The sequence below is a fragment of the Bos mutus genome, chromosome 14, assembly GCF_027580195.1.
Source record: "Bos mutus isolate GX-2022 chromosome 14, NWIPB_WYAK_1.1, whole genome shotgun sequence".
In the NCBI taxonomy this organism is placed as follows: Eukaryota; Metazoa; Chordata; class Mammalia; order Artiodactyla; family Bovidae; genus Bos; species Bos mutus.
The window spans coordinates 66,210,064-66,237,856 of record NC_091630.1 but is presented as its reverse complement, the minus strand read 5'-3'; the positions used below and the strand labels follow the sequence as shown (position 1 = coordinate 66,237,856).

General features: G+C 44.8%; 1 protein-coding gene and 1 long non-coding RNA gene across 4 annotated transcripts in view; one reads left to right on the top strand and one right to left on the bottom strand.

The window, feature by feature from the left end:
* FER1L6 (fer-1 like family member 6) overlaps positions 1–27,793 on the bottom strand; it is a 175,765-nt gene that overhangs the window by 31,402 nt on the left and 116,570 nt on the right. For all 3 annotated transcript variants that reach the window (XM_070382444.1, XM_005891962.3, XM_070382443.1), the window contains exons 23-32: positions 22,534–22,644; positions 22,107–22,268; positions 20,616–20,796; positions 18,968–19,194; positions 16,007–16,129; positions 12,962–13,001; positions 11,302–11,414; positions 10,154–10,285; positions 9,106–9,231; positions 3,493–3,620 (exon numbers count right to left, since the gene is read on the bottom strand). In XM_070382444.1, coding sequence (XP_070238545.1) covers positions 3,493–3,620; positions 9,106–9,231; positions 10,154–10,285; positions 11,302–11,414; positions 12,962–13,001; positions 16,007–16,129; positions 18,968–19,194; positions 20,616–20,796; positions 22,107–22,268; positions 22,534–22,644 — 1,343 coding nt within the window. The remainder of the gene's footprint in view (positions 1–3,492; positions 3,621–9,105; positions 9,232–10,153; positions 10,286–11,301; positions 11,415–12,961; positions 13,002–16,006; positions 16,130–18,967; positions 19,195–20,615; positions 20,797–22,106; positions 22,269–22,533; positions 22,645–27,793) is intronic.
* On the top strand, positions 53–25,812 carry LOC138990711 (uncharacterized). Its single transcript, XR_011466794.1, has 5 exons — positions 53–2,895; positions 9,591–9,734; positions 13,542–13,627; positions 22,156–22,283; positions 23,940–25,812. It is a non-coding gene; the product is annotated as an uncharacterized lncRNA (long non-coding RNA).

Below are 27,793 nucleotides of genomic sequence, written 5' to 3'. Positions count from 1 at the left end.
GGATCTCAGAAATCATCATATCCAATCTTTTCCTTTTACAGCTAAGGAAACTGAAGTCCAGAGAACACAGAGGACTGGCCTAAGATCACAGATCATGTCAAACTAAGATAAGTATCAGTTTCCTTCTAATTCCATGCTCCCTCCACAATTCCACCCTAATGCAGTGTTGAGAGGAATAGGCATGATGTCAGATTTACTGTAACAATGTGTTATCTGTTCTACTGAGCATTAGAGAAGGTGATTAAGAATTAAATTGGGAATGTAGGCCTGCATTTTAGGCAAATGTGTTCTTAAAACACCAATGTTTCTCCAGCTGTTCCTGACTCTGCTCTGGGACAACACGGGGAGGGCTGGTCTGGGAGCAAGGGACAGAGAGGAGGCAGGGAGGAGAGGAGACTAGAGGGCCCATTATTTCCCCAGTTGTCCTCAGGCCTGTCTGGGCTGTGGCCTTCAAGGTCAGGCCCACTTAACCCGACTCTCACTCTCCAGAGTGGTAGGGAGAGCAATCACAGCATAGCCCAGAGCCAATTAACCCTCCCCAGAGAGAAAAATGCAGAGATGCTGGACAGCTCCTTGCCTGTAACTGACTGAGGCAGCCCTAGCAGGCCAGGAATACAGCTGTGCAGAAAATGAGTTCATTTCTTCCACCTGAAGTCATAGTATTACCTCCCTGGGTTTCCAAGATTTGTATTTAAAGCTGTAATGGATATTCTAGAGGCATCTCACCAGAAAGCCCCCAGCCACCTCTGAGCTTGGCCATCACCAAGCTGCTGCCACCAAGGAAAGACTTAAGTGTTTAACTGCCCCTGGCAACCATGACAGAGGACAGAGGGCTCAAATGCTCTGATCCGTCTTTCAGGATGGTGTGCTGTGTGCTCACTGGTTCACCTCTCCTGAATTTTCATTAGTGCTGTCCTTAGGAAAACCACCAAAAGCAGCTTGCCATGACTGGATCTCCAGTCACTCAGGGGGAAAATTAGACTTATACGAACTTGGGTGTCAATGTGATATGACCTCTGGATACAACGTTGGTGTGAGAAAAGAGAATGCATCATGAAATGGGTAAAACCTGAGTCTTATAGAAACATTCAGTACTGTGAACCTTTGGAGAAAAGATGTCCCATTGTTTCTTTGTCCAATTATTACTTCTTTTTTGATTCATTTGTTCATTTGACATTTATGAGACATCATAATATGTGTCATGTGTATCAGGCACTGTGGTTACTAAGAAAATGAGGAACCTCCAACTCTTCAGATGTGTACACCCTCAGGATAATGGGGTTCCCTGAAATCCCACTGAAAAATTACCGAAGGATTGTTTCCCCATTGTACATTCATTCGTTTATTCTATAATTCTGCAGATACTCAAAGAGCATCTGCTCTGTGCTATGCCCTGTCTGAGGCACTAGGGTCACAGCAAGGTACAGGGTACAGGGTACTTGATCAAGTCCCCATTGGAATGGAGCTCACATTCTAGTGGGGAGATGGGAAACAACCATAAACACACGATAAACACACCAATTCATGCTAGAGGTTATGAAGAAAACTAAGGCAGGTCTGGGCCAGGGCATCAGGGGAGGAGCCTGTGACATCCTCTTATAAAGGTCTCAAAGAGGGGTTCCCCAGACCCCAGTCCAGGCACAAGAGCCCTCCATGGCCCCTGCTAGAATTTTTCAAGACTGAGCCAGCAGTATCTTTCCCTGAGTAACAATTAAATACACATCCACAAAGCATCCACACCTGGAAGGCTTCTGGAAGAGGCTCTGAAGTGCCAGAGGCAGGAAGGAATATCCCAGCAGCCTCTCTTTTGTTTACCATGGTCATAAGTGGAGGTTATAAAACCAGTCTAATTCATGGCATTATGGAGAGAGCAGCTCATAAAAAGTGACTACAAAGCGCTTGGCAAAAAGAAGTGCTGGTTACATAAACGGCAGGTAATGATAAAAGTCATCTCCGATCAGGGAAGCAAGGGTACATTTCCCTAGCACATCCTTTTAATCATTCTCTTTAATCGGAACAAGCAAGATTGTTTATTGTCTTATTTCCTGGGGAGCAATAACATGTACAGGAGGCCTGGCATGCTGCAGTTCACGGGGTCGCAAAGAGTCGGACACAACTGAGCGACTGAACTGAACTGAATCACATGTAAGAGGCTGGTTCTGATCAAATGTCAGAAGTTCCAAAGCGACCACAATTGTGTAAATGAATTTAAATGAGGTGGATAGAGATTTCATCCCATGGTCCTTGGGACTCTGGGAAAAAAGGAATTAGATATACTTAAGATTTGTACATTGCTAAAATGATTATCAAGGTGGAGAGGAAGGAAGCTAATGCATTTTGAGTAGCTACTACGCAATGTCATAGACAATGCTGGGTGCTTATCATACTTAATCTTCTGAAGGCGTATGAGGGTCAAGTGTCACTGTTACTGCTACAGATCAGAGAGGTTAAGCCATCTGCATGATGTGGCAAAGTGAAACCCAGGTGTGCTTGACTCCAGAGTTAATGGCAGTCAGGCTCACAAACACAACCCTTTTAGAAGATAAATGGGGTGATAAGGTTGCTGAAGGGCTTCCCTGGTGGCTAAGCCAGTAAAGAATCCACCTGCAATGTGGGAGACCTGGGTTCGATCCATGGGTTGGGAAGATCCCCTGGAGAAAGCAAAGGATACTCACTCCAGTATTCTGGGGGAGGGTTGCTGAGAACTGGAGAATCCCTGGCTCACCTAAAATATGCAAATGCAATGTCTTGTAAACACTTTGCAGGAACACTGGGGGTGCAATTCAACTTTTTGCCTGCAGTGTGCTACATGCTACATCACTTCAGTCCTGTCCGACTCTTTGCAACCCTATGGACCATAGCTCACCAGGCTCCTCTGTCCATGGGATTCTCCAGGTAAGAATACTGGGGTGGGTTGCCTTGCCCTCCTCCAGAGGATCTTCCCAACCTAGGGATTGAACCCACGTCTCTGACATGTATCTCACTTGCAGGCAGGTTCTTTACCACTAGTGCCACCTGGGAAGCCCTAAGGAACTGAAAAATGATACGAAGCAAAAATCCCTTTGGTAACAGATGAAGACTAAACATCTGGCTCCTTCTCTTCTACTTATGAGTGGTGTGAACTAGAACAAATTTCTAAACCTCTGGGCCTCGATTATCTGGTCTGTAAAAATGGACTCTCTCCAAGGCAGGAGGGGGAACCTTATGACTGTTCAAGGGGCCTCTTACATTTGAGATCTGGGAAAATCATTATTGGAAAACCATGGGCATGAAGATCATGCACAACCAAACTGCTAAAGAGACCAAGGAAAGAATCCGGCCCTTCCCCATGAATATTGACTTGATTGGCTGTTATCATGAGCAGGAGCCAGCATTTAATCTGCACTGTGTACTCAGACCCACACAGCTCTACACACCAACCCCCTCCTCAAAGAAACACCACAGGAGCAAACACAGAGAGGACAGTGCAGTGAGACTCAGATGGCCACTGACCTTCCAAATACTGGGTTCAGCTGTTTAGGGATGTATTTGTCCCGGTCTTTGATTTCAGTTTTGCCAAGCTTGATCACAATGTAGGGATCCGATTTGCCATCTGGATCAGCTGGACTAAGATTAAATGCCTGGAGAAGAGGGAGGAAAAAAAAAATCCTTCAGTCCAGTGGTTCTCAACACTGGGCACAGGGACCATCTGGTAATTTTAAAGAATACTGATGCCTGAATTCTATCCTAAAGAATTGATGCTTTTGAACTGTGGTGTTGGAGAAGACTCTTGAGAGTCCCTTGGACTGCAAGGAGATCCAACCAGTTCATCCTAAAGGAAATCAGTCCTGAATATTCATTGGAAGGACTGATGCTGAAGCTGAAACTCAATACTTTGGCCACCTGATGTGAAGAACTGACTCATTTGAAAAGACTCTGATGCTGGAAAAGATTGAGGGCAGGAGGAGAAGGGGACAACAGAGGATGAGATGATTGGATGGCATCACCGACTCAATGGACACAAATTTGAGTAAACTCCAGGAGTTGGTGATGGACAGGGAGGCCTGGCATGCTGCAGTCCATGGGGTCGCAAAGAGTCGGACATGACTAAGTGACTGAACTGAACTGAGTTCTATCCCCAGATATTTAATTGTTCCTGGACTTTGTGATTTTTTTAGACGCTTCCTAGATGATTCAGCCAAGTTTAAAAACCACTGTTCTAGCCTTTCCATTCGGCTGTTAAAAGTTACCAGCTTTGCTCAAGTCCTGCTTTCTCTGGAGTTGTCTCCCCAGTGGGAAGCACTGGTTGGGACAGAGTAAAGAGGAACCTGCTGGACGAGGAGGCAAAAGGCATGAATCTGAGTTCCAGTTCTAAGTAGTCATGTGATCTTGGACAAAACAAGTCATCTCTTTGAGATTCATCTGTAATATTATGGGCTACACATAAAAGCTTCTCCTAAAACCAGTTGGCTTTGAAATGCATGAGCCCATCAGTCTTGCATTGAGTGCTGGTCAGCTAAGTAACAACCCATTTCCATCAGGGAGGACCAGGGTAGGGAGATGGTGAGGAAAGATATGGAAAAGATGGAGAAAGTGCAGAGTTGAGAGCTGGATAAGAAACAGTCTTATTTTTAGAACTCTATCCTACAGACACAAAGCTATATTTTCAAGGTTGTTCATTAGAATATCGTTTAATAACTAAAAATTGTGAACAACTTACATGTCAATTACTTTGGAAGAAACAATTCAAAATTGGCCCTTTCCCATTTACTCTCATCACATCGCCAAATTAATTTTTGTTGAAGTATAGTTGATTACATCACCAATTTTAATTCTTTATGTGGCAGTTATCTCTAACATTTATCTTGCTTATTTATGTCTGTGGTTATTTTTATACCCTCCTAATCCTCATATCATCTCCAACTAGTTATTATCTCCATGAGAGCAAGAGAGTACTATCTGTCTTGTTCATTACATTATCTCCAGGTCTTAAGATAGGGTCTTCCCAATTTTGATGAGTGAATGAATGAATGGATACTATGTTAATTCAGTAAAACACTAGGTGGTTACTAAGAGGAATGAAAAAGACCTGTATGAAGCGATCTAGAAAAATGTCCAAGGTACATTACTAACGCAAGAAAGAAAATAGAAGATCAACATGTAATGCATGAAGTGGGACTCCATTAAAATATATATCTGGATGTAGTTGTAGACAAGTGTAAATAGAGATGTGTTTGCATAAAAAGAGTATATATACATAAGAAGGGTAAGCTATTTCTGGGGATGGAATTGCAGAATTGAGGGGATTTGATTTCTTTCTCCATGCAACTTTTGAGTAGTATAATTTTTTACTTCTTTGGTATTTTTATCAAATTAAGAGATTTCAAGATTTCAATTATTTAGTTAATTAAATCAGTGTGAGAAAGCAAACCACACATAATCACTGGTACTAGAAATGTCAAGGAAAAACATTGGCTATCCACAGTCTATCCTAAACCCTAAAACTCAGGGCTGATATTCTCTGACTCTTCATTTGTTCAAGACCTGCCTGTGTTCAAGTTTCAGTCCCAGTCCTCCTTCCTTCATGCTGTTTCCTGAGCAGGAACCTGATCTGCATTCTAGAGGGTGCTGCTGCTGCTGCTAAGTCGCTTCAGTTATGTCCGACTCTGTGCGACCCCATAGACGGCAGCCCACCAGGCTCCCCTGTCCCTGGGATTCTCCAGGCAAGAACACTGGAGTGGGTTGCCATTTCCTTCTCCAATGCATGAAAGTGAAAAGTGAAAGGGAAGTCGCTCAGTCGTGTCCGACTCTAGCAACCCCATGGACTGCAGCCTACCAGGCTCCTCCGTCCATGGGATTTTCCAGGCAAAAGTACTGGAGTGGGGTGCCATTGCCTATTCTAGAGGGCACCTGTATACAAATATAGATATATGCATACACATATACACATATGTATGTATAAATATAAAAGTGTGCTGCAGGTATTTGCTAAATGAATACACAAATCATAATCCTTCTCTAGTCTCTCCTTCCTCCTATACAGATCCTATGTTCTATTTGATTCATGAAAAAGATGGCAGGGTTTTCTGTAGGGAGGAAAAATAGGTGTGGGCAATAAGGTTTGAAAATGCTGTTAAAGAATCAAGCTGTTAAATCAGTTTCTTTGCTTCTGGAATTCTCAGAGCATTCAGCATGCTAATGAACTTTATGTATCTCAGGGGTTGGACAAGGAAAAGAATTATTATACGCACAACATTTCCTCAAATTTATTTGAACACATGGTCTATTTCCTGAAGAATGCACATTAATTATCTCTCCCAAGACATGAGTGACCTCTTGAACAAAATTTTGAGATTTATCTAAATTCTCCTGTGGCTGAGTGTTTAATATAGACCACTGGCATTGCCAGTAACACTTTACAAGTACTTCTCATCTTTCCAACTAGATTGTGACTTCCTTGAAGGCAAGGACTGTTTTGGTTTTTTTTCCCATCACAACATCTTTAGTGATTAGAACATGCCTTGCACGTGGTGGTCATGGTGATGATGGCATTGCTACTAATAATGAGGGGAGCATGAGAACTGCATGCTGGAAAGGGGACATTTCATTCTACCTTAGCATTAAAGAATAATTCATCTTTGTTTTATGTTTCATTTCAGTTTCTTAAAAATATTTTATGCAATGTAATCAAAAAGTTAATATGCAATAATATGGCTATAAATCAACTTCAAGGTCAAAATACAAATACATGAACCATGAAAGTCGAGCACATGGTCACTTTGATCAAGCAGCAAATTTGGCCCCAAGCTTCCTGGCAATCGGGCTAAGAAGTTTCACAATGAAAGATCAGTGCCCTCACTGTCAGAAAGGAAGCCTAGGGCAGATAATAGTTTTCTTGGGAATGTACTGGAAATGAAACGTCTGACTGCAGCAGAGCAGAGGCATAGCTGGGTGGGAGCGGGAGGCTTGAGCAGCAGCGGCTGCCCTGTTCTGCCCTGGCTCTTTTCACTGGCTGGCTTGCCTGGGAGCTGCCTGCTTCAGTGCTGCTTGGTTCTCTGCTCAGCTAGCAGCCAACCACAGAGAGCAAACAGAGCTACACACAGTGGTCCTGGCAGCTTGGGAATATTTTCGCTGAGTGAAAAGCCAGCAAATGTCCGTGTTACCAAGCAAACTCTATTGTTCTTTAGTTGCTAAGTCACATCCAACTCTAAGTCACATCCATGGACTGCAACCCACCAGGCTCCTCTGTCTGTGGGATTTCCCAGGCAAGAATACTGGAGTAGGTTGCCATTTCCTTCTCCAGGGGATTTTCCCAACCCATGGATTGAACCCGCATCATCTGCATTGCAGGTAGATCTTTTACCTGTTGAGCCATTAGGGAAGCCCAACCAAACTTTATACCCCTTATTAAGAACTGCGTTATGTTTTCTCAAAATTTCTGTGTCAAAGCTGTAACCCCCGATGTGGTTGTATTTGGAGACAGGGCTTTTACGGAGCTAATTAAGGTTAAACGAGGTCCCAAGCCAGGCTTCAGCAATACGTGAACCGTGAACTTCCAGATGTTCAAGCTGGTTTTAAAAAAGGCAGAGGAACCAGAGATCAAATTGCCAACATCCACTGGATCATCAAAAAAGCAAGAGAGTTCCAGAAAAACATCTATTTCTGCTTTATTGACTATGCCAAAGCCTTTGACTGTGTGGATCACAATAAACTGTGGAAAATTCTGAAAGACATGGGAATACCAGACCACCTGACCTGCCTCTTGAGAAATTTGTATGCAGGTCAGGAAGCAACAGTTAGAACTGGACATGGAACAACAGACTGGTTCCAAATAGGAACAGGAGTACGTCAAGGCTGTATATTGTCGCCCTGCTTATTTAACTTATATGCAGAGTACATCATGAGAAACGCTGGACTGGAAAAAGAACAAGCTGGAATCAAGATTGCTGGGAGAAATATCAATACCCTCAGATATGCAGATGACACCACCCTTATGGCAGAAAGTGAAGAGGAACTAAAAAGCCTCTTGATGAAAGTGAAAGACGAGAGTGAAAAAGTTGGCTTAGAGCTCAACATTCAGAAAATGAAGATCATGGCATCTGGTCCCATCACTTCATGGGAAATAGATGGGGAAACAGTGTCAGACTTTATTTTTTTGGGCTCCAAAATCACTGCAGATGGTGACTGCAGCCATGAAATTAAAAGACACTTACTCCTTGGAAGGAAAGTTATGACCAACCTAGATAGCATATTCAAAAGCAGAGACATTACTTTGCCAACAAAGGCTCGTCTAGTCAAGGCTATGGTTTTTCCAGTGGTCGTGTATGGATGTGAGAGTTGGACTGTGAAGAAAGCTGAACGCCAAAGAATTGATGCTTTTGAACTGTGGTATTGGAGAAGACTCTTGAGAGTCCCTTGGACTGCAAGGAGATCCAACCAGTCCATTCTGAAGGAGATCAGCCCTGGGATTTCTTTGGAGGGAATTATGCTAAAGCTGAAACTCCAGTACTTTGGCCACCTGATGTGAAGAATTGACTCATTGGAAAAGACTCTGATGCTGGAAGGGATTGAGGGCAGGAGGAAAAGGGGACGACAGAGGATGAGATGGCTGGATGGCATCACTGACTCGATGGATGTGAGTCTGAGTGAACTCTGGGAGTTGGTGATGGACAGGGAGGGCCTGGTGTGCTGCGGTTCATGGGGTCGCAAAGAGTCAGACACAACTGAGCGACTGAACTGAACTGAAGTGAACTAAGGGTGATGTCCTAAACTGATAGAACCAGTGACCTTACAAGAAGAGGAAGACAACATATCTCCTCTCCTCTCTCTGTCTCTCTCCTTCTGTGTGTGTGTGTGTCTCTTTCTCCCTCACAAACACATACACACACACACACACAACACACACACAAAGGAAAGGCTTGTGAGGACACAGCCAGAGGGTAGCCATCTACAAGCCAGGAAGATGCATCTCACCAGAAACCAGCTCTGGTGGCACCTTGATCATGGACCTCCAGCTTCCAGAACTGGAGAAAAGGAACGCTGTTTATGTCACCCAGTCTATAATACTTTGTTGTGGCAGCTCTTGGTGATACCGACAACCCCTCAGGGTAAACGAGGATGGCTCACCGCAACAATGTACACCCTGATCAGGACTTTGATGGGGTGGTTTGGTGGAATCCCTTGCTGGATTCTCAGCTGCCCACTGTCCTCGATGCTGGAATCCTCCAGGCTTTTGTAGATGCAGAAGGAGCCCTGGAACCACAAAGCACCACCCGTTGAAACAAGATGATGATATGCTCCACTGAAAACCGTATAGGGCATAGCTCTGGGAAGCAACCACAGCTTGGGACCCAACAGGACCTGAGGCAGCCCTACCCTTGCCCCTGGGTGTCCTTGGGCAGTTCATATAATCTGCCTGCAATCTGTACTTCTTCATGGTACCTCAGTGAATCAGTGTTGGTACAGCAACACCCTCCTCAGTGGGCTGTTACATGAGAAACATGAATAGGAGCATCAGATGGGATCCTGAGTGCCTTGTACATGTGAGGTGCTGAGCTAGCATTTTCTCCCATTATCTCATTCCATTCTGACTGCAGTATTTCTATTTTTAGATGCTGCAATCAAGGCTCAGGAAGGTCAAGTACTGCTCAAGATCATGAAGCTGGATGGTATCACAATGAGGATTTAAAATTCAGATTGGCAAGCTGCAATGCCCATGTGATTTCCAACACGTCTCTTTCATATAAAGGGCCCAGGTGTGCAGTAGGTTCATAGCAAGTGTCACCTATTACTTTGTGAGGCTGACACCATAAGTCTGCCAGATGAAGGGCTTGTGTTGTTTGATCAGTTTAATCATTCAGCTGGTAGGTTTGTGTCAATCAAATGTTTGGGAGGCCAGGGGTGGGGAAAGAAGAGTAAAACTCAGTGATCTTTTAAGGTAATGACTCTGGTTCCTCATGTTCCACAGATTGAGCTCCAATCTACTTTACTGGCCACAAATCAAATACTTTAAAAGACAAGGGCTTGGTCTTGTGGAATTCTAGAAAGGGAGGGTCTTGCATAGAGATCAAGGATTTTCCTTACCCACACTGCACACCACAGTCCCACAGAATTAAGTCATATCTGATATTTATAGACAGGAGAGCCAAATAAAAGAGTTAACTTTGGAACCTGCCTTAAACTTTCCTACGACTCGGTCTCCATCGAGGCCTTGGTCATCTTCCATAGACTTGCCTCTGAGCAGGTCAAAGGTTTTCACCCAGTCTTCAAAATTGTTGAATTCACTCTCGAGATCCCCATCATATATCTTTAGGAAGAAGGGAGGAGAGAGTGCTTAGAGGAAGGAAAGCCCAGGATTGATTTAATGAAAAAATGCCGAGATTCCCCAAAACCAGTCTTCCTATACAACTCTTGGGAAAGTATAAGAGGGAGTATTAATTTATCTTTAGCAAAATAAGAAATATGGTTGACTTGACATTCCTAGAACTAGCTACCACTTTGAAATGTATAAAACATTTCTGATAAACTTTCAAATTCTAAGAAGCATAGCTAAACCAAAGTTTTTAAAAAATGTAATATATAAGTATAAATGTGGCTAACCTTTTTATAGCTAATTGATGTCACTGATTGTCAGATACAGACTGACATACTTTGAGGATATTCAAATTAAAAACTGTTCATTAAACATTAAATTCTTAATGTATATAAAGTGATGGAATATTTGCTTTTATTATAATGCATATAGCTGTGAATTTTCCAAGTAGAAAAGTACACGTATATTTTAGAAATGGAAAACTGAGTTTTTGGTTTAGTAATATAATTAGATCACTTCTTCAAATTTCCCATCAAAATAACTTAGCTAAATTCAGTATCTAGGGACATAATTTTCATACTCCCAATTTTCGTATCCGTCAATTTGCCTCTAGCTAACAACCTCTGGCTAATATTAGGATTGGTCTATGGAGCTGACTTTAGTAAGAGCTAAAACTCTTGCTATTTCGAGTCTGTGCACATCTGCATGATGATGTCAAGCCCCAAGAAGTGATCCCAGGGGAACTCACACACTAAATTACGTTGCTGCATCCAGGCTAGCCAATAGAAAGTATGCCCCTTCTCAATATGGGCATGCAGAAAATGGAAAAAGAACAAGCTCTACTGTCTTGGCTTGCATTCTTGTCAGTTTGTTGCTTTGAATCAGTGATGATAACAAAGACAAAGCAAGTTAGTTCAGACAAAGGCATTCTGAAGTTGACTGAAGGACTAAAACAACCCCCTTCTGAGTTTCCCGCCCTAACCATGGCCAAGATGGCTGTGTCCACACACCTGCAAGACGGCCAGGTTGGGAATTTCATCTTCTTTGGGTTTCTTCTTCAGTATTTTGTCTTTCTTCTTCTTCGGGCTGTCTATATTTACCACTACCTCATCTGGTTTTGCCTCTGTGGATATTTAGTGGAAATGATTAGATTTCTTACGGCTGTTTAGATGAGAAGAGACAAGGTCAAGCTCCCTCTTTTCCTTTGCTCTGGCATGTGTCATGACCCTTCTTTTAAAAAAGGAATAGAGAGACTCCCCTGGTGGCCCAGTGGTTAAACAGGGGGCACAGGTTCCATCCCTGGTTGGAGAACTAAGATTTCCCCATGTTCTATGGCACAGCAAAAAAAGAAGAAATTATAACATTTCATAGTAGGATTTCTGCCCTGAGTCCTACAGACCATGCACTGCAGGAGCAGAGGAGATTCCACTCAAGGAGCAGGGCAATGTCAGCAGATGCCTGGGGCTAGCAACGTGCAGGCCTTCCTGCGATATGTGAGAACTCTTTATACTAGGCACAGAGAGAGTGAGTAATTTGCCCAGTCACCCAGCTAGTAAAGAACAGACCCAGGATAAAGTGACACTAAAGCTTGAGATCCATTCCCCCTCAGATCTCTTTAGGATCTTGAGAACTGTCTAGTTCAACAACCTCAGTCTTGGGACTTCTCTGGTGGTACAGTGTCTAAGACTGCTCTCCAGTGCGGGCGGCTTGGGTTTGATCCCTGGTTGGGGAACTAGATCCTGTACGCTACAACTTAAAAAAATAGCCCACATGCCAGAACGAAGCCCAAAGATCCTGCATGCTGCAACTAAGACCTGGTGCAGCCTAATAAATAAATAAAGATCATAAATATTAAAAAAATATCTTCAAACTCAAATAGGTTAATAGTCTTAAACAAAGTCACAAATGTACTTTGAGAGATTATTTGGTAATTTTTTAGGAGCAGGTTCTGGAGAAAAACCACCTGAGACAGACTTCTAGCTCTGATATTTTCTAGCCAGATAAACTTCCGCAAGTTACACAACCTCTTTGTACTTCGGTTTTACTATCTGCAAACCAAGATACTACTGTTTATGTCCTGGGGTTGGTCTTAGAATTAAATATGCTAACAGGAGTGGCCTGAGGAACTGAACTTGACTCTGGTCTTCTTACTTTTGTGTTACCTGAAACAGCACTTGGTGTTCCCCTTGTTTTAAGCCAAGACCTACTGCTGGCTTACATCAAGTTTGAGGTCATTTCAAATCCCAGGGCTCTTTCGTTTGAGCTTCTGCCAAACCGGCTCTATCCAATCCTTGTCAACCGAGTTTTGGAACCTAAATCCAGGTCACCTGTATTAAAGTTTACCATGTTGGTTTCGGCCTGCCATCCCAGTTTGTTCCTATTTTTACTCTGCTGTTTCTACATTAATACTTTAGGGTAGAGATTTGAGTCAGTGGGTCGACTTCAGTACTGAACTGAGCTCAGGAGACCTGGGCTCCTGGGATCTGGTTCCTGTCCAGCTCAAATCAGCTACACAATCTCTTTAAGGTGCTGTCATCTTCCTAGGATTATTTCCTCACTTGGGAAATGAGGGCGTTGGGTTCCAAGGTTGCTCTCGTGGCTCCTGTTTTATCATTTTCTCACTCAAATGGCTTTATGCTGCATTTACAAGTCCCCAGAACAGCTACTCACCTGTGTTGCCTTTTTGTTCCTTGGAATTGCTCTCCTTTTCCTTTGAGAAAAGAGGGAAACAAGATGATGACACTCTCACATCTCATTTATTAACCCAGGTTGCTAACAGTTCTCATTGAATTACCTCAGCCCTCAGCATTTTAAAAGAATATGCAAACAGTCCTTGCTGCTGCTGCTAAGTCGCTTCAGTCGTGTCCGACTCTGTGCGACCCCAGAGACAGCAGCCCACCAGGCTCCCTCGTCCCTGGGATTCTCCAGGCAAGAACACTGGAGTGGGTTACCATTTCCTTCTCCAATGCATGAAAGTGAAAAGTGAAAGTGAAGTCTCTCAGTCGTGTCCGACTCTTAGCGACCCCATGGACTGCAGCCCACCAGGCTCCTCTGTCCATGGGATTTTCCAGGCAAGAGTACTAGAGTGGGTTGCCACTGCCTTCTCTGAAACAGTCCTTGGTAGCTCCCAAAGGAAGCCTTGCTGTAAAGGCCTAGGACTAAAGTGTAGGGATATGCCCTGCCTTAGAGAAGAGGTGCCCACACATCCAGGACCAGGGCCACCAAGCTTGTCGACGTCCTTGTCCTCTAGGTGCAGTCTCCTCTCAGCCGCTGGAAAAGCAACCCCTCTCTCTGCTGTTCCTCCACATCCCTGGAGCATCATCCCGATTTGCATCTGTGAGTATCCCCGCTGACTTTTTGGGCTGCTGGGTTTGTGCTGGAATTGTGGAGCTTAACAGAGAAAGAGGAAAGGGCTGCACACTCACCCAAAGTGCTAGTGCCCACTCCAGCAGAGGAGGGAGCTTAGAGACAGGGACTAACACTTGGTTGTTTATTTATTTAACTGTATATCAATATTCATGGATAGTCCTAGATGGAGAAACTACGGTCCATGTGTCTTTTTGAGTTAAGTTGTTCTTAAGGTATATGTCCCATAGTGGAACTTCTATGCAGTTTGCAGTTCTGGACCCTGATCATAAGGTAGTTGTATGCTTAGTTTTTTTAAGGACCCTCCATACCATTGCAACACTATTTACAATAGCCAGGACATGGCTAACTGTCCATCGACAGATGAATGGATAGAGAAGACATGGTACATATATACAACGGGATATTAGTCATAAAAAGGAATGAAATTGAGTCAGTTGAAGTGATGTAGATGAACCTAGAATCTGTCATACAGAGTGAAGTAAGTCAGAAAGAGAAAAAAAAAATCATATATTAATGTATATATATGGGCTTCCCTGGTGGCTCAGATGGTAAAGAATCCACCTGCAATGCAGGAGATATGGGTTACACCACTGGATTAGGAAGATCTCCGGGAGAAGGGAATAACTACCGACTCCAGTGTTCTGGCCTAGAGATTTCCATGGGCTGTATAATCCAAGGGGTTGCAAAGAGTTAAACACGACATAGTCCAAGGGGTTGCAAAGAGTTAAACACGACTATATATATATATATATATATGAGTCTTCCCTGGTGGCTCAGATGGTAAAGTGTCTGCCTGCAATGCGGGAGACCCGGGTTTGATCCCTGGGTTGGGAAGATCTCCTGGAGAAGCAAACAGCAACCCACTCCAGTACTCTTGCCTGGAGAATCCCATGGATGGAGGAGCCTGGTAGGCTACAGTCCATGGGGTCGCAAAGAGTCGGACATGACTGGGGGACTTCACTTCACTTCACTTCACTTCATATATATATATAAGACTTCTCTGCAGGCTCAGCGGTAAAGAGCCTGCCTGCCAATGCCGGACATGCAGCTTTGGTCCCTGGGTCAGGAAGATCCCCTGAAGAAGGAAATAGCAACCCACTCCAGTATTCTTGCCTGGGAAAGCCCGTGGACAGAGGTGTCTGGTGGGCTACAGTCCATAAGGTCGCAAGAGTCGGACATAACTTAGTGACAAAACAACATCAACCCATACAAATGGAATCTAGAAAAATGGTACTGATGAACCTATTTGCAGGGCAGGGATACAGGCTCAGACATAGAAAATGGACTTGTAGACACAGTGCAGGAAGTTGTGGGGGGACAAACTGAGAGAGTAGCATTAACATATGTACACTAGCAGGAAGCTGCTGCGTTACACAGGGAGCTCAGCTGGCTGCTTTGTGATAACCTACACACAAAGGGGGAGGGTGGGAGGGAGGTTCAGGAGGGAGGGAATATATGTATACATATAGCTGATTAAGCAAGTTTGAGCAAGCTCCAGGAGATGGTGAAGGACAGGGAAGCCTGGTGTGCTGCAGTCCATGGGGCTGCAAAGAGCTGGATGTGACTGAGCGACTGAATGACAACAACATAGCTGATTGACGTTGTTGTATAGCAGAAACTAATACGAAGTTTAAAGCAATTATACTCTAATTAAAAAAAGTGGGAAAAAAAGAAATACAGTCTTTCCAAATAAAGAACAGAAGAGTTCCTATTCAATAGAATATGATAATAACATCAGAATTTCCTTTCCATTTTAACTCAAGGATGAGAAGTCTTACCAAACTCAGCCATTGAGCTTTTCCATAAATCTCCAGACCCACTCCCCACTGGTTCTCTGACTTTATAACTCAATTCCTTTCTTATTCCAGGAGCATGAGGATCTGCTGATTATTGCCATTTGCTAAGGCCAAGACCCTAGCCTTTACTTTGATAGTTTCCCCTTTGAACTTAGAATTCAGCTGGAGAACACTTGAACTTGGGTGTCTCCATGTAAACCTGAAGCTCCCTTCACTGATGCCCACCTGTCTAGAGACCCCATTTCTCCTGGCTGGACCTCCCTGAGGTGGGCAGATTCTCTGGATGCCAAGATAGACATCACATCCTGCCAGCATTTACAGCAGAGCCTGTGTCCTAGGGCCAGCTCCAGCCAGACAGTAAGGAGTTTGCAGTTCTGGACCCTGGTCCTTCCAGGCTTGTAGCCTTCAGCAGTTAATGGAACCACACCCAGGTAGAGCCTACCTAGAGTGGAACCATAAAGAGGGACTAATGCAGCATTTTAGAGGGGGTGGTAAAGGGTGTTGTGTGTTTATCAAGGCACGTGACTGTCACAGCCAAGAAAGAACCTACCTTCTGTGCTTTCTTCAGGGAGGCATAATATTTTGACCACCAGTCAATGACGTTTTCAGCCGATTCATCAGCTATGGTCCTCTTTCTCCTTTTAGTAGACCTCCGGGAAGGTTTCCTGGAGTCCTGTCAAGGAATGAGGGATGGATTATTAGTTTGGTGGCAAGAATCTGCGTGCTGGTGGCTGAGCAGTTTACTAAGGAAGAGGATACATGGGTACCCTCAGGAGATGGGTGGAGGCGTTGGCAGGTTTTGTTATTACAGCTCCCCATTCTCCTTAATAAATAAAAGTTTAATAATGTGTCATCCATTCATTTGGCATTTATTGAGTAGTTATGACATATATATCATGGTTGATATGGGAATCTAAGGGTTAGACACAATCCCCACCTTTGAGAAGTTTTGACTTGAGTGGAAGAGACAAGCAATCTATATGATACAACGTGGTATAGTAGAAAGTGAATGAACTTCTAAACACAATATAAACAAAAATAGAAATTTTGTGATTCTCGGTCTCCTCAGCTAGGAACAATGATACCTGCTTGCCAGGGTCCAGCCCCGCTGATCCAGGGAGTTTGAAGAGGGCACAGCGTTGGCGAGGATCAGGATACAATAGCTTCAATTAGATATTAATTAGAGGTATAAAGAGTAATGGAATGAGGATAGCTCAGTAGGAAAATTCAGTGGAGAAAAGGGGCTGAGTAGCTTGGTTTACGCGGGAGACCAATAAAACTTCAAGACAAGAAGTTTGCACCACTTACGGAGGCCGCAGGCGTCCTTCCGTTCTCCCGAAGGAGAGGAAACACAGGCCTCCCCGGTCGGATCTTAGAAGCCCAGGCATAATTAGTAAGCATGGCGGATTCCGTGCTCCAGAAGGAGACTCAGCCAGAATTTGAGAGAGAGAAAGACATGGGGAGACCAGTCTTTCGAGGAACTGATCCCAATTCTTTATTTCCCGTGGTCTACTTTTATACACTGAGATGTTATGCAAAAGTCACGCGGGGTCAGCAGTCCTGACTTTTATCAAAGTCAGGTGCTTCATACAAATGTATACAGAGGTCTTAGGGGTGTTACATCATCTTCTGGCCAGGGGGCCTGCTGACAATTTATGACCCTCTCCTTGTGACAGCGGTTGTCAACCAGGACCGCTTATTTCTCCAGGGGTGATTATTCTTAAAACAGACGCCGCCCAAATAAAGTTACATTCCTATAGGGTGAGGGTGTAGTGGGTTTTAGATAAGGAAAGAATTTACTTAGCCTAAGGTCTAATGTGATTAATATCAAAGGTTAATACTTATTTCTTCTTTATGTTAATTAATGTGTGTAAGGGCAGGGGATGTGGAGACTTAGCAACAAACACAGGCTCAACAAATGAAAAACCCTTCACCAATACAATTTCTAATCAGCCCATTATACTTATACTAATAGTTTTCTAACTTTTCTAAGGAACCTGTTTTTAGAAGGTTTAAAGCATCTCATGCCTCTCACGGTTGGGAGGCTGTGAGCAATCACATGTGGCCGGACAAGCCTGTCAGGCAGGCTAGAGGACCTTCAGAGAAGTTTGTAGGTTAAAACACTCTTGTCACGCCCAGGAATTATTATTAACTGGAGCTCTAAGTTAACTCATTCTCCAAAAGAGGTGGTGGGGGACAGCTCCCTGTAAAGTCAGAGGTGTAGGTGAGAGCACAAAGTAGCAAAGTAGGCAGGCTCTGGTTATGGGGGTAGACGCTCGAGGATTTCCAGGGGGACTCCTGAGGCTCGATCTCGCCTTTGCGTATGTCGAGCCTCCTTCCTCATGACCTTTGCCACGGGCGGAGTGCCTCACGCTGGCCCCCAACACCTGCTCACTTCACTGTCATGAGGATTAAGTGGCATAATGTAGAAAATCCCCCTTTAGCATCATATCTGATTGGAACTGGTGCAAATAAATGAGACTGACAACACCAAGTGACTGGGAGATGGGGAGGCAGTGTGATGTATATACGGCAGAAAGCAGGCATTTAGGGAGAAGACAGTTAGCTGTGTCCTGACAGATTCCTCATGACCTTGTGTGCATCATTTGTTTGTTCTCATCTCCTGGCTACCTATGATGTGGCAGGCATTCTATCTGGTACAGCGGATCCAAAGATATATATAGTTTTTTAATTTATTTTTCATTGCAAGATAATTGCTTTAAAGAATTTTGTTGTTTTCTGTCAAACCTCAACATGATAGAGATCTTTTTTTAAATCATCTTTGAACTGGTGAAACCCACAGTTTTATGGTAGCAAAAACACTTCAACTGAGATTTGTAACACCAAGCCGCAGTTACATTGCTGGTGGGACAGAGAGAAACCTGTGGGTTGTCAGAGAGTCACACTGAGCCTGGATGAGATGGGAAGAGCCCGAGAAAATATTGATTCATCTATCTCACTCTGCCTCTTATTTCGGCTTTTACCATTTGCTGGGCAGGTCCTCTCTTAGGACTTTCTCAAAACTGCTTTCTTCTTTGAGTCAACTGGTAGGTACACAAGGATTTTGCATTCAAAATTATGACTTAAAAGATTACTCCTGCCCCCGTTTTATGATCTTGTATACTTATCCATCTCCCCTTACAGAATCTCAGCCAAATCTTTTTGGTCCCACAAGATGTTATACAAAGTAGGTTGTAGGTTCAAAATATTTGTGGAATAAGCCTAGATGAGGAAATCATTTTTCCAAGCCAATGAGTAGAGAAGTATTTCTGTTCCATTAAATATGATGTCACATTTGACTAACACTTTAATTCCATTTACACTGACATCTGATTCTACGGCAATGCTGTGAAGTGGGTATCAGTGTCCCCATTTTACATATGAAGAAACTAGTGCTCAGAAATGTGAAGTTTCTTGCTGTGCTCACACAACTAATGGGAGGATTAGTATCAGAACCTTGTTGGCAAACTCTAATGTGCCTTGTAAATATGAAGATGGATGACATTCTAACCTTAGCTTTTCCATCTTTTGGTGGCTCCTGGGCTGCAGGTTTGTGTTCTGGCTCCAGCATCGGGGACGAGTCAGGGATGTCAATCAGGTTGGCTGCCTGAGCCTGGGCTGAGTCAGGTACCACTGTGGGAGGAGGCTCAATATCCACAAAGACATGATCTTTCGGTTCCTCCTGAACGGAGCTGAGGGTCTCAGAGGGCTCAGTGGCAACCGATGAATCTGAAATATCTGAAATGAAAGGACATTGGATCAGGCAACTGGGCTACAATCAATACAGGGCGATCATTTCGAGGACCCAGTACTGGAGATCAGACAGATCAGAATTCAAATATGACAAGTTCCTAACAACACTGAGCCTCACTTTCCATATTTATAAAAGGACAGTAAAAATATCCATGTCTTTGGGAAATAAATGAGATCATGATGTAAGGTGTCTGGGGCATAACTGGTCATCAACAAATGATTGTACTTATTGATCCCTCAGAGTAATTTTAAATAACTGTGGTTGTAGGAGTCATGTTTATCAAGATTTAGTGAACAGATCCTCTGTGTTGATTGCCCTCCCTCACTGTGTTTACCAGGGGAAACCTTAGAAACTCCAGAGGTCTGTGAACTCCCAAAGTGTTGGCAGAACTCCGGCCACATGAGTCCATGTGCATAACAGGGAGCCTGAAATAGACTGCTGTATACTTGAATAGGTTGGCACAGACTAGTGTAGACTGATGTCAACCAGTACTGCTCTCTGCAGCACACTCTGGAAGTACTTAATAAAATTACATGTATTCATCTCCTGGGAGCCAGTAATCTCACCACTACCCAGGATTCTCCCTCAGTGAACACACACAGGATGTTCATCACAACATTGCAGAAGTGGGGAGCTGGAGGCAGCCCAGTGGTCCAGTATGAGGGGATAATGAAACCAATGTAGGGTAGATGCACCAGATCGGGGGAACGAGTGAAGGTAACCATAGCAACACGGACAGATCTTAAAACATAGCTTTGAGTGAGGAAAGTGGAAAACCAAGTGAATATTATAGTATCATATATGTTAATCAAATAGATTTAGATTTTACAAGCATCAGCAGTGGGAGGCATGCGGTGGGGAAACTAGGACTAAAGCATGGAGAGGCCGGTGAATATAATAAGACCGCAGTCTTGCAGAGACAAGTGATGACTGTGCAGCAAGAGCCACGTCACCCAATGAACTCGATCCTGCACCTGGATCCCAAGCAGAGAAATTCCAGTAACATCAAGCAAGGAGAATGTCAGGGGGTAGGGGCAGGAGGGGAGGAGGGCATGGCAATGCACTCTAGTCTTCCTGCCTGGAAAACCCCATGGACAGAGGAGCCTGGTGGGCTACAGTCCATGGGGTTGCAAAGAGTTGGACACTACTGAAGTGACTTAGCATTCACGCAAGCAGGGGCAGAATGGAGCTCCAGTCACAAAGAACCCTTCTTAGAAGAGTTGACCCTGATGTCAGGCTTCAGGTCACAACCTGGCAGCTAAGAAGCAAAGGGGACCGCAGGAGCAAATTCTTCAGAAAGATCCATTTGACCTTGGGGCATTTGTTTTGTGCTGGGGTCCCGAGTGGACACCTGCAGGTACCACAACTTCATAGCCCACAGCTCCAAGATCTAGAATCTTCCTACCTTTCCCAACTTGGGCTCCGCCCACCTGTGAGGTGAGGCTGAGGGGCTCCCTGGATTTACACAAAAACTGTTTCAAGCAGTTGATGGTGTAAGTGCCCACCAGGGTGCTCCTCCCGAAGGCTCTCCAGTCCACCACACAGATGCTCAGGGGTGGGTGCAGAAGCTCGTTCTCAGGCAGTTCCTGCAGGGAGAAATGAGGATGGAGTGGGGTATGACCTGAGCTGACCTGTCTGCGAGCAGGACCAAAGCCAACCAGGCATCCATCCTTCCTCTGAGCCTGCCTTGCCCTATCCCTCTGGGTCACGCCTGCAGCTGGCCAGTCTGGAGCACTGTCTTCTCAAGTCAGGGAGTCATCATGCAACATATGAGGGATGGCACTAACAATTCAACCCACAAATAAACTGCAAAAATCACACACTCCCCAAGTCGTCTTCAATCTTCTTATTTTGTCATTATCTATCCAAACCCTCATCTCAGAGAAACACAGATCCAGGATATAAAACAGATGAGAGTTGGGCCACTTAAGATGGAACTGAGGGCCAGCACCCCATCCATTTCTTTACCCTGGTGACCTCCCCCACCCCAAGCTCAACAAAGCCTGGTGTGGAAGCTTTGCAAACACAGTACATATTCTTTAATTCTAGTCGTGACTCAGACAGTAAAGAATCTGCCTGTAATGCGGGAGACCTGGGTTCGATCCCTGGGTCAGGAAGATCCCCAGGAGAAGGGGACAGCTACCTACTCCAGTATTCTTTCCTGGAGAATTCCATGGACAGAGGAGCCTGGGGGGTTACAGTCCATGGGGTTGCAAAGAGTTATATATGACTGAGAGACTAACACTTTGCTGATAGAAAATCTGTGTCTGTTGGAGCTGACTGGGCTGGACAAAGCAAACTTTGATTTCATAGTTAGTTCCAAATCAGAGCATAAAACAGTACTGAAATAAAGAAAAAGCACAGGTATCAAACATCACTTTAGAAGCATAAGTTCAAATGCAAACTGCTGAGATGCTATGTACAAATAATTTTTAAAACATCTGACCATTAGTTTTTTGACAGTATCTTCCAGGCCAGTGGTTCTCAAACATCAGTGTGTATCAGAGTCTCCTACACAGCTTGTTAAACCAGAGGTGTCTGGGCCCCAGCTCACCCCTAACAGACTGATTCAGTAGTCCTGGGGCAGGACCTGAGAATCTGCATTTATAATAAGTTCCTGGGTGATGGTGATGAATTGGGGGCCACACTTCAGGAACCACTGTCAACCTGCTTTGATTTACTAAATGATCTTCACCTGGAAGCTTCAAAAACAAAACAAAAGTCTGTCTCATTCTGACATTCTGGCTCTTCACTGAATTAGACTGCTCTTTCTTGTGAGTAGTGGACACCTGAAACTCTAAAACATCCCCCCAAATTCATGAAGGAGTGAGTTACATCTTAGGGAATGAAGGGAATGAGCATGTAGGGCCTGAGGGTAGGAGGGGGGGACCCGCACCACTTCAAAAGCATCTGCCTGGACGTTGAAGTTTGGGTTGTTCTTGTAGCTCTGGATCACACAGGACTTGACGCCCCGTCCCGCACACTCGATGAGGACCTGGGGACGATCCACCGAGAGGAGCTGCACCTTCTTCATTTCTCGGACACCCCAGAAGAGAACCTGAAGAGAGAACAGGTAGGGCTATCGCTCAAAGGCCCTGGGGAGGAGGCAGCAGGTGTGGCTCAGGGGTGGGAACATCAGGTGCCCCAGCCTGGGAACTACGGTATGTTCTTCCAGGAAGGGATGGTGCGCTCCTCGAGGGCTACCTCTGAGCAACTGTGTCTCCCCCAGGACCCCACCAGTCCCCTCACACAACCCAGCTGCGATCGCAATGCACCAGTGCCCTTAGTCCGAAAGAACAGCCCAATCCTTCCCGGCCCCCTACCTCCACGCGGTATTTACTCAGCACTGGCCGGATGCTGGCAGGAACAGGGTAGATCTGGGTGACATCAGGTGGGTCGAAGGGAGGGAGCCCTTGCAGCCCAGACGCAGGGACCTACCACACAGATTGAAGCTGGTTAGAAATCAGAAGAGGCAAGGAAAATGAAGGCTGCCACACAATCTCACCTCATGGGAAAGACTGCCACTGTTTTAACCCAGGAATGTTTCCAGCTTAAAATGTAAATCAAGACGATGCATTTTTATCACAGTTTCTTAATCAACAAACACATTCATTCATGAGGGTAATCCAACATTAGTGAGCGCTTACAATGTGTCAGGAGTTAATAGGTTCATAAGCTTTCAGTGAGCTCACAGTAGAGAGGGGAGGGAAAAAAGACAAGTAGATGGAGCTTCACAACCTCATCAAATGGCATGGCAACTCCAGCTGTGGAATGGCAGAGGGACTCTGATAGGATTCCAACCTCTGAGACTTCACTATTCCCCTAGTATGCGCTACAGGAGATTCAGTCAACCACACAGACACTACATCGTAATCAGTGAAACAGAAAATGAAGTCTTTTGAAGGCAGACCTCTGGGATGAAAGGTGTCATTTCCTGTGCCTTTGGAGTGAATGACACTGCAGGAAGGCAATCACTGTGCTTTACTGAACTCTCACACAAAGGAATTAGAAAGTCTCCTATGGAAAGGGCCTTCTCCCTGGGTGAACCACCGTGCATTACCTTCAAGACCCAGCTCAGCACGCACATCTTTTACGAAGCCGCCGCTGCCACGGGGACTTCCCAGGTGGCATTAGTGGTAAAGAACCTGCCTGCCAACGCAGGGGACCTAAGAGACGTGGGTTTGATCCCTGGGTCAGGGAGATCCCCTGGAGTAGGAAATGGCAACCCACTCCAGTATCCTTGCCTGGAGAATCCGATGGACAGAGGAGCCTGGTGGGCTACAGTCCATGGGGTCACCAAGAATCGGACACTACTGAAGGGACTTAGCACACGGCATACACACTGAGCCATTCTACTCTTCAGTCCTTGGCACAGTGTGTCTTCTCAGCAGGCTCAGTGCAGACTTTAGTGGACTGAGCCCAGAAAACCAGGCTGTGCTGTGTGGCCCTGCATGAGTCCTTTTCCTTCTCTGGGCCTCAGATGTTGGACCAGCTGACCCTCGCTTTGGAGCTGGAAGTTTTCCTCATGGGGGAGTTTGTCAGACTTGGCCAAGAGGAAGCCTTTGTTTACTGCATTTCCTTCTCAGACCCTCAAGTGATGCTCCATCTCCAATGGATTCTTGATAAATGTTTATTGGCTGACTGACACATTAGCTCCGTATGCTCGAAAAAGTCTAATTGCTCATCAAAACCTGCAAAGTACAAACATATCATCGTTTCTTTTTTGCAGACATATTCTAGCTGGCAACAGCAGATGCGGTTCAGTTAATTAGAAAGAAGCCCGGAAAAAGAAGACAGCAGGCACTGGGAATGCCAAATAGACTCAAGACAATGAAGCTGCAGAATGAGCCAGACCAGAAAAAGAAGCTTGGAAAAGATGAGGTGAACACTGCCTGGTGATGAGCTATCCAGGCTGCAAAACATCACCTCTCTGAGAAAGCTAATTGCTCCTGTGGTTCCAAAGATAAAGCCACAGAACAGCTGTGATGGTGGCATAGGATGGTGCTGCTACATGCGCTTTAAAAAGTACCACGTGTCTGCTCATCTTGGGGCTGCTGAGATGTCAGCCTGGGAAATGCCCTAAACAAGCTCATTCCAGAAGCGCCTCAAAAATGCCCTTAAGAGTTTAAGCTGCCCTGCTGGCTCAGATAGTAAAAAAACCGCCTGCAATGCAGGAGACACAGTTTCGATGCCTGGGTCGGGAAGATCCCCTGGAAAAGGGAATGGCAACCCACTCCAGTATTTTTGCCTGGAGAATCCCATGGACATAGGAGCCTGGTGGGCTACAGTCCATGGGGTCACAAAGAGTCAGACATGATTGAGCAGCTAAAACTTTGAAGGATCCCACGGCATGGTGGAGGTTGAGTGATTTTGCTCCCAGCTTTTTCAGAGTGAAATGGGTTGGCTGCAGGCCTATAAAACCACATAGTGTACGGTTACTCAGTAGGGTATGATATGGAATTGTTATGAAGGCAAAGTGTGAAGGATCAGGATAAGTTGGTCCAAAAGCCTGACTGCTTTAATATCCCAGGACATATCTAACCTAACAGGACCTCGAAGGAGTTCCAGCGGCAGGACAGGACAGGGGACCCAGGCACAGACTTTAAGGGGGTGCCACACTTGGAGTCGTGTAGGACCCTAGTCTCAGTTCCTGCCCATCTGAAAAATCACTGATGCTCAGAAGCCTTGTTCCTTTCTCTGTCTCCCCCAGCCCATCATCCACACCTCCATTATCCCTCATTCAGTATAATAGGTGGATACCAGTTTTGCGCTTCATCACTTAGTAGCTGTGGAATTTGAAATAGTCACACAGTGTCACTGAGTCTCAGTTCTGTTATATGTAAAGATAATGATATCTGATTCATGAATTGCTGTGAAGAATGGATGAGGCAGCATGCAAAGCACTTGGCAACACTTCTTGGCACATAGTAAGTTCCCTAGGAATAAGAGTAAACTGGAAATTGACAGACCTGTGCAATGATTAAGGCTCAACTTTCACTCATCTTAGTCTCCAATGGGACACAGGTGCTCAAGGACTGCTAGTTCCTGAAACTATCCCAGAAGCATATTTAAATCCCCTTTCAGGTCTTGACTTAAATGCCACTTCCTCAGGGAGCCTTCCCTGGATGCCTAAAGTGTTAAGTCTGCCCCCTCCCACAACACCCACACCTGCTTCATATTTCACGTGCTTTCCCTTTCTCTTCAGTATTTACCACACTGCTGCTATGTTACAATTTACATAGTGCTGTCCATTATCTTCCCTTCCCTAGAATACAAGTCCCATGAGGTCAGGGAGTTTGTTTTATCACTGATGAATTCTTAGGAATATTCTGGGACAAAATAAACACGGGATAATATTTACTTAAGTGCATGAACGAATGAATGAGGTCTGAGAATTCAGAATATCTGCTGTAAAGAGGCCACAGTATGTGCAGAGTGACTGTACTGACATGTGAGACTGAAAAAGCAGTCTGAAGATAAATGAATTTGGGGAGAGGTTAAATGCCAAGCTACGGACACCTGACGTTCTCCTAGGGGCTACATTTTCTTTTCATGAAATACTAAGAGTTGTCATGCAAAAAAAAAAAAAAAATTGTACTCAAAAACATTGGGGAAATGTTGAATTTCAAAAAAGAATTTCAAAAGTTTCTTTGTAGTTGACTTCTCAGAGTCTTTACTATGGTAATGGGCATTTCAAGGCTCCAAGAGGGATATATAAAACAATGAATTTCTCAAACTTTCTTTTAACCATAGATCCCCTGGAGGAGGCTATGGCAACCCACTGCAGTATTCTTGCCTGGAGAATCCCATGGATAGAGGAGCCTGGCGGGCTAGGGTCCATAGGATCACAAAGAGTCAGACATGACTTAGCAGCAGCAGCAGAGGAACTCATGTTCCAAAAATACAGTCTTCAGGAAAGTTTCTTGGAGGTGAGACGCAGACAGACACTGATCATTTCTTAAGAGGAGAGTAGTATAGAGAATTGTCTTCTGGGAGGAACTCGGAGAATTGAGTGAACAAGAAAAGAGGAGTAGGTTAGAGTAGGTTAGACCAGAAAAGAGGCAGGTGGAACAATCCTGATGAAACGAGGGTCTATGGGAACAAGGGACGATCATCTGGCTAGAACAATTGGCCTAGCCATGGATATAGACCCAGAGTGAAGAACTACATTTGAGTCTGAATTCTCAAGGCAGAGAGTGGGAGAATGGGGTGGGAGGCAGGAGTGGGCCAGGACTGGAAGGACAGGGGGCAGCTAGCTGGGTAGAGGAGGAAAATGGAGATAAGGAATTCAGCCTGGAGCATCGAAGAACCCAGGTACCAAACCCTTCTTCTGAGACAGGGCAGCATTTCAGTAATGGAGAAGGAGAGGTCGAAGGTAAACCACTCACAGACAGAAGCTTTGAGCCACAGGTGACAATGAAGGAATTTTCCAGCTCCTGCCTGCTCGACTTGTATGAGATCCACCCGCTGAGACAGTTGTGTTGATGATCAAATTACTTTTTGGACAAGGAATCAGCTGAGAGGAAGTCCTAATGAAACCCTAATGAATTGTGTTGCTTAGGTTGCTTGCCTCTGACAAGGCTGCCTCCATCCACCCTGCTGTTAGGAAGCAGGAGGATCTTGCGTTAGTCCACCCGGCTCATCGCAGAGGGATGGAAGGAGGATCAGAGGTGGGACCATGGCATTGGGAGAAAGCCCAGCCTTCAGAGAGCCTGTCGGGATCCGCTGGTCCAGCCCTCACTGATGGATTAGGGCAGCGGTCCCCAACATTTTTGGCACAAGGGACAATTTTACCATGGGTGGGGGGGTGGTTTGGGGATGATTCAAGTGCATTACTTTCATTGTGCACTTTATTTCTAATCTAATGCCACCGCTGATCTGACAGGAGGTACTAGTCTATGGTCTGGAAGATTGGGGCCCCCTAGATTGGCAAAAGCCACTGGCCATCAATGGAAAGTAACTTGAAAAAGAAAACCAATGAAAAAAAAAAATGTTATTAGAATAGGTCATGTGTAGCATTTCTCATTTCTTAAACTTTCTTTTCACTCTGTCTGGAGGGGCTGGTGTTCAAAAAAGTAGACTCAGAGAAATGTTCCTGTAGCTAATATCGATATTTTTTTTTTTTGAGGCATTGAAACTGAAGCCTGTGCTTCCTTAAAAAGGAAGGTTGCAAGTTGAAAGAGGGATTATACACAGATGGGCATGAGACTTTCTTCTAAAAGTAGCTAGAAGGATCAAAACAGGCAAAATTCCATTTGCAACAACATGGACAGACCCTGAGAGCACAATGGTAAGTGAGGTAAGTCAAAGACAAAGACAGGTACTGTACGACATCACTTATATGTGGAACCTGAAAAGTGAAAAGCCATATAAACAGAGAGTAGATTGGTAGATTGACAGGGGTGGGGAGGTGGGGAAAGTGAGCAAGGGTGGCCTAAGGGCACAAACTTGCAGTTGGAAGATGAGTAATTTCTGGGGATCTAATGCACAGCATGGTGACTACGGTTACAATACTGTGCTGTACACTTGAAAATTGCTATGAGAGTAGATCTTAAAAGTTCTCTCTCTCTCGCTCTTTCACAC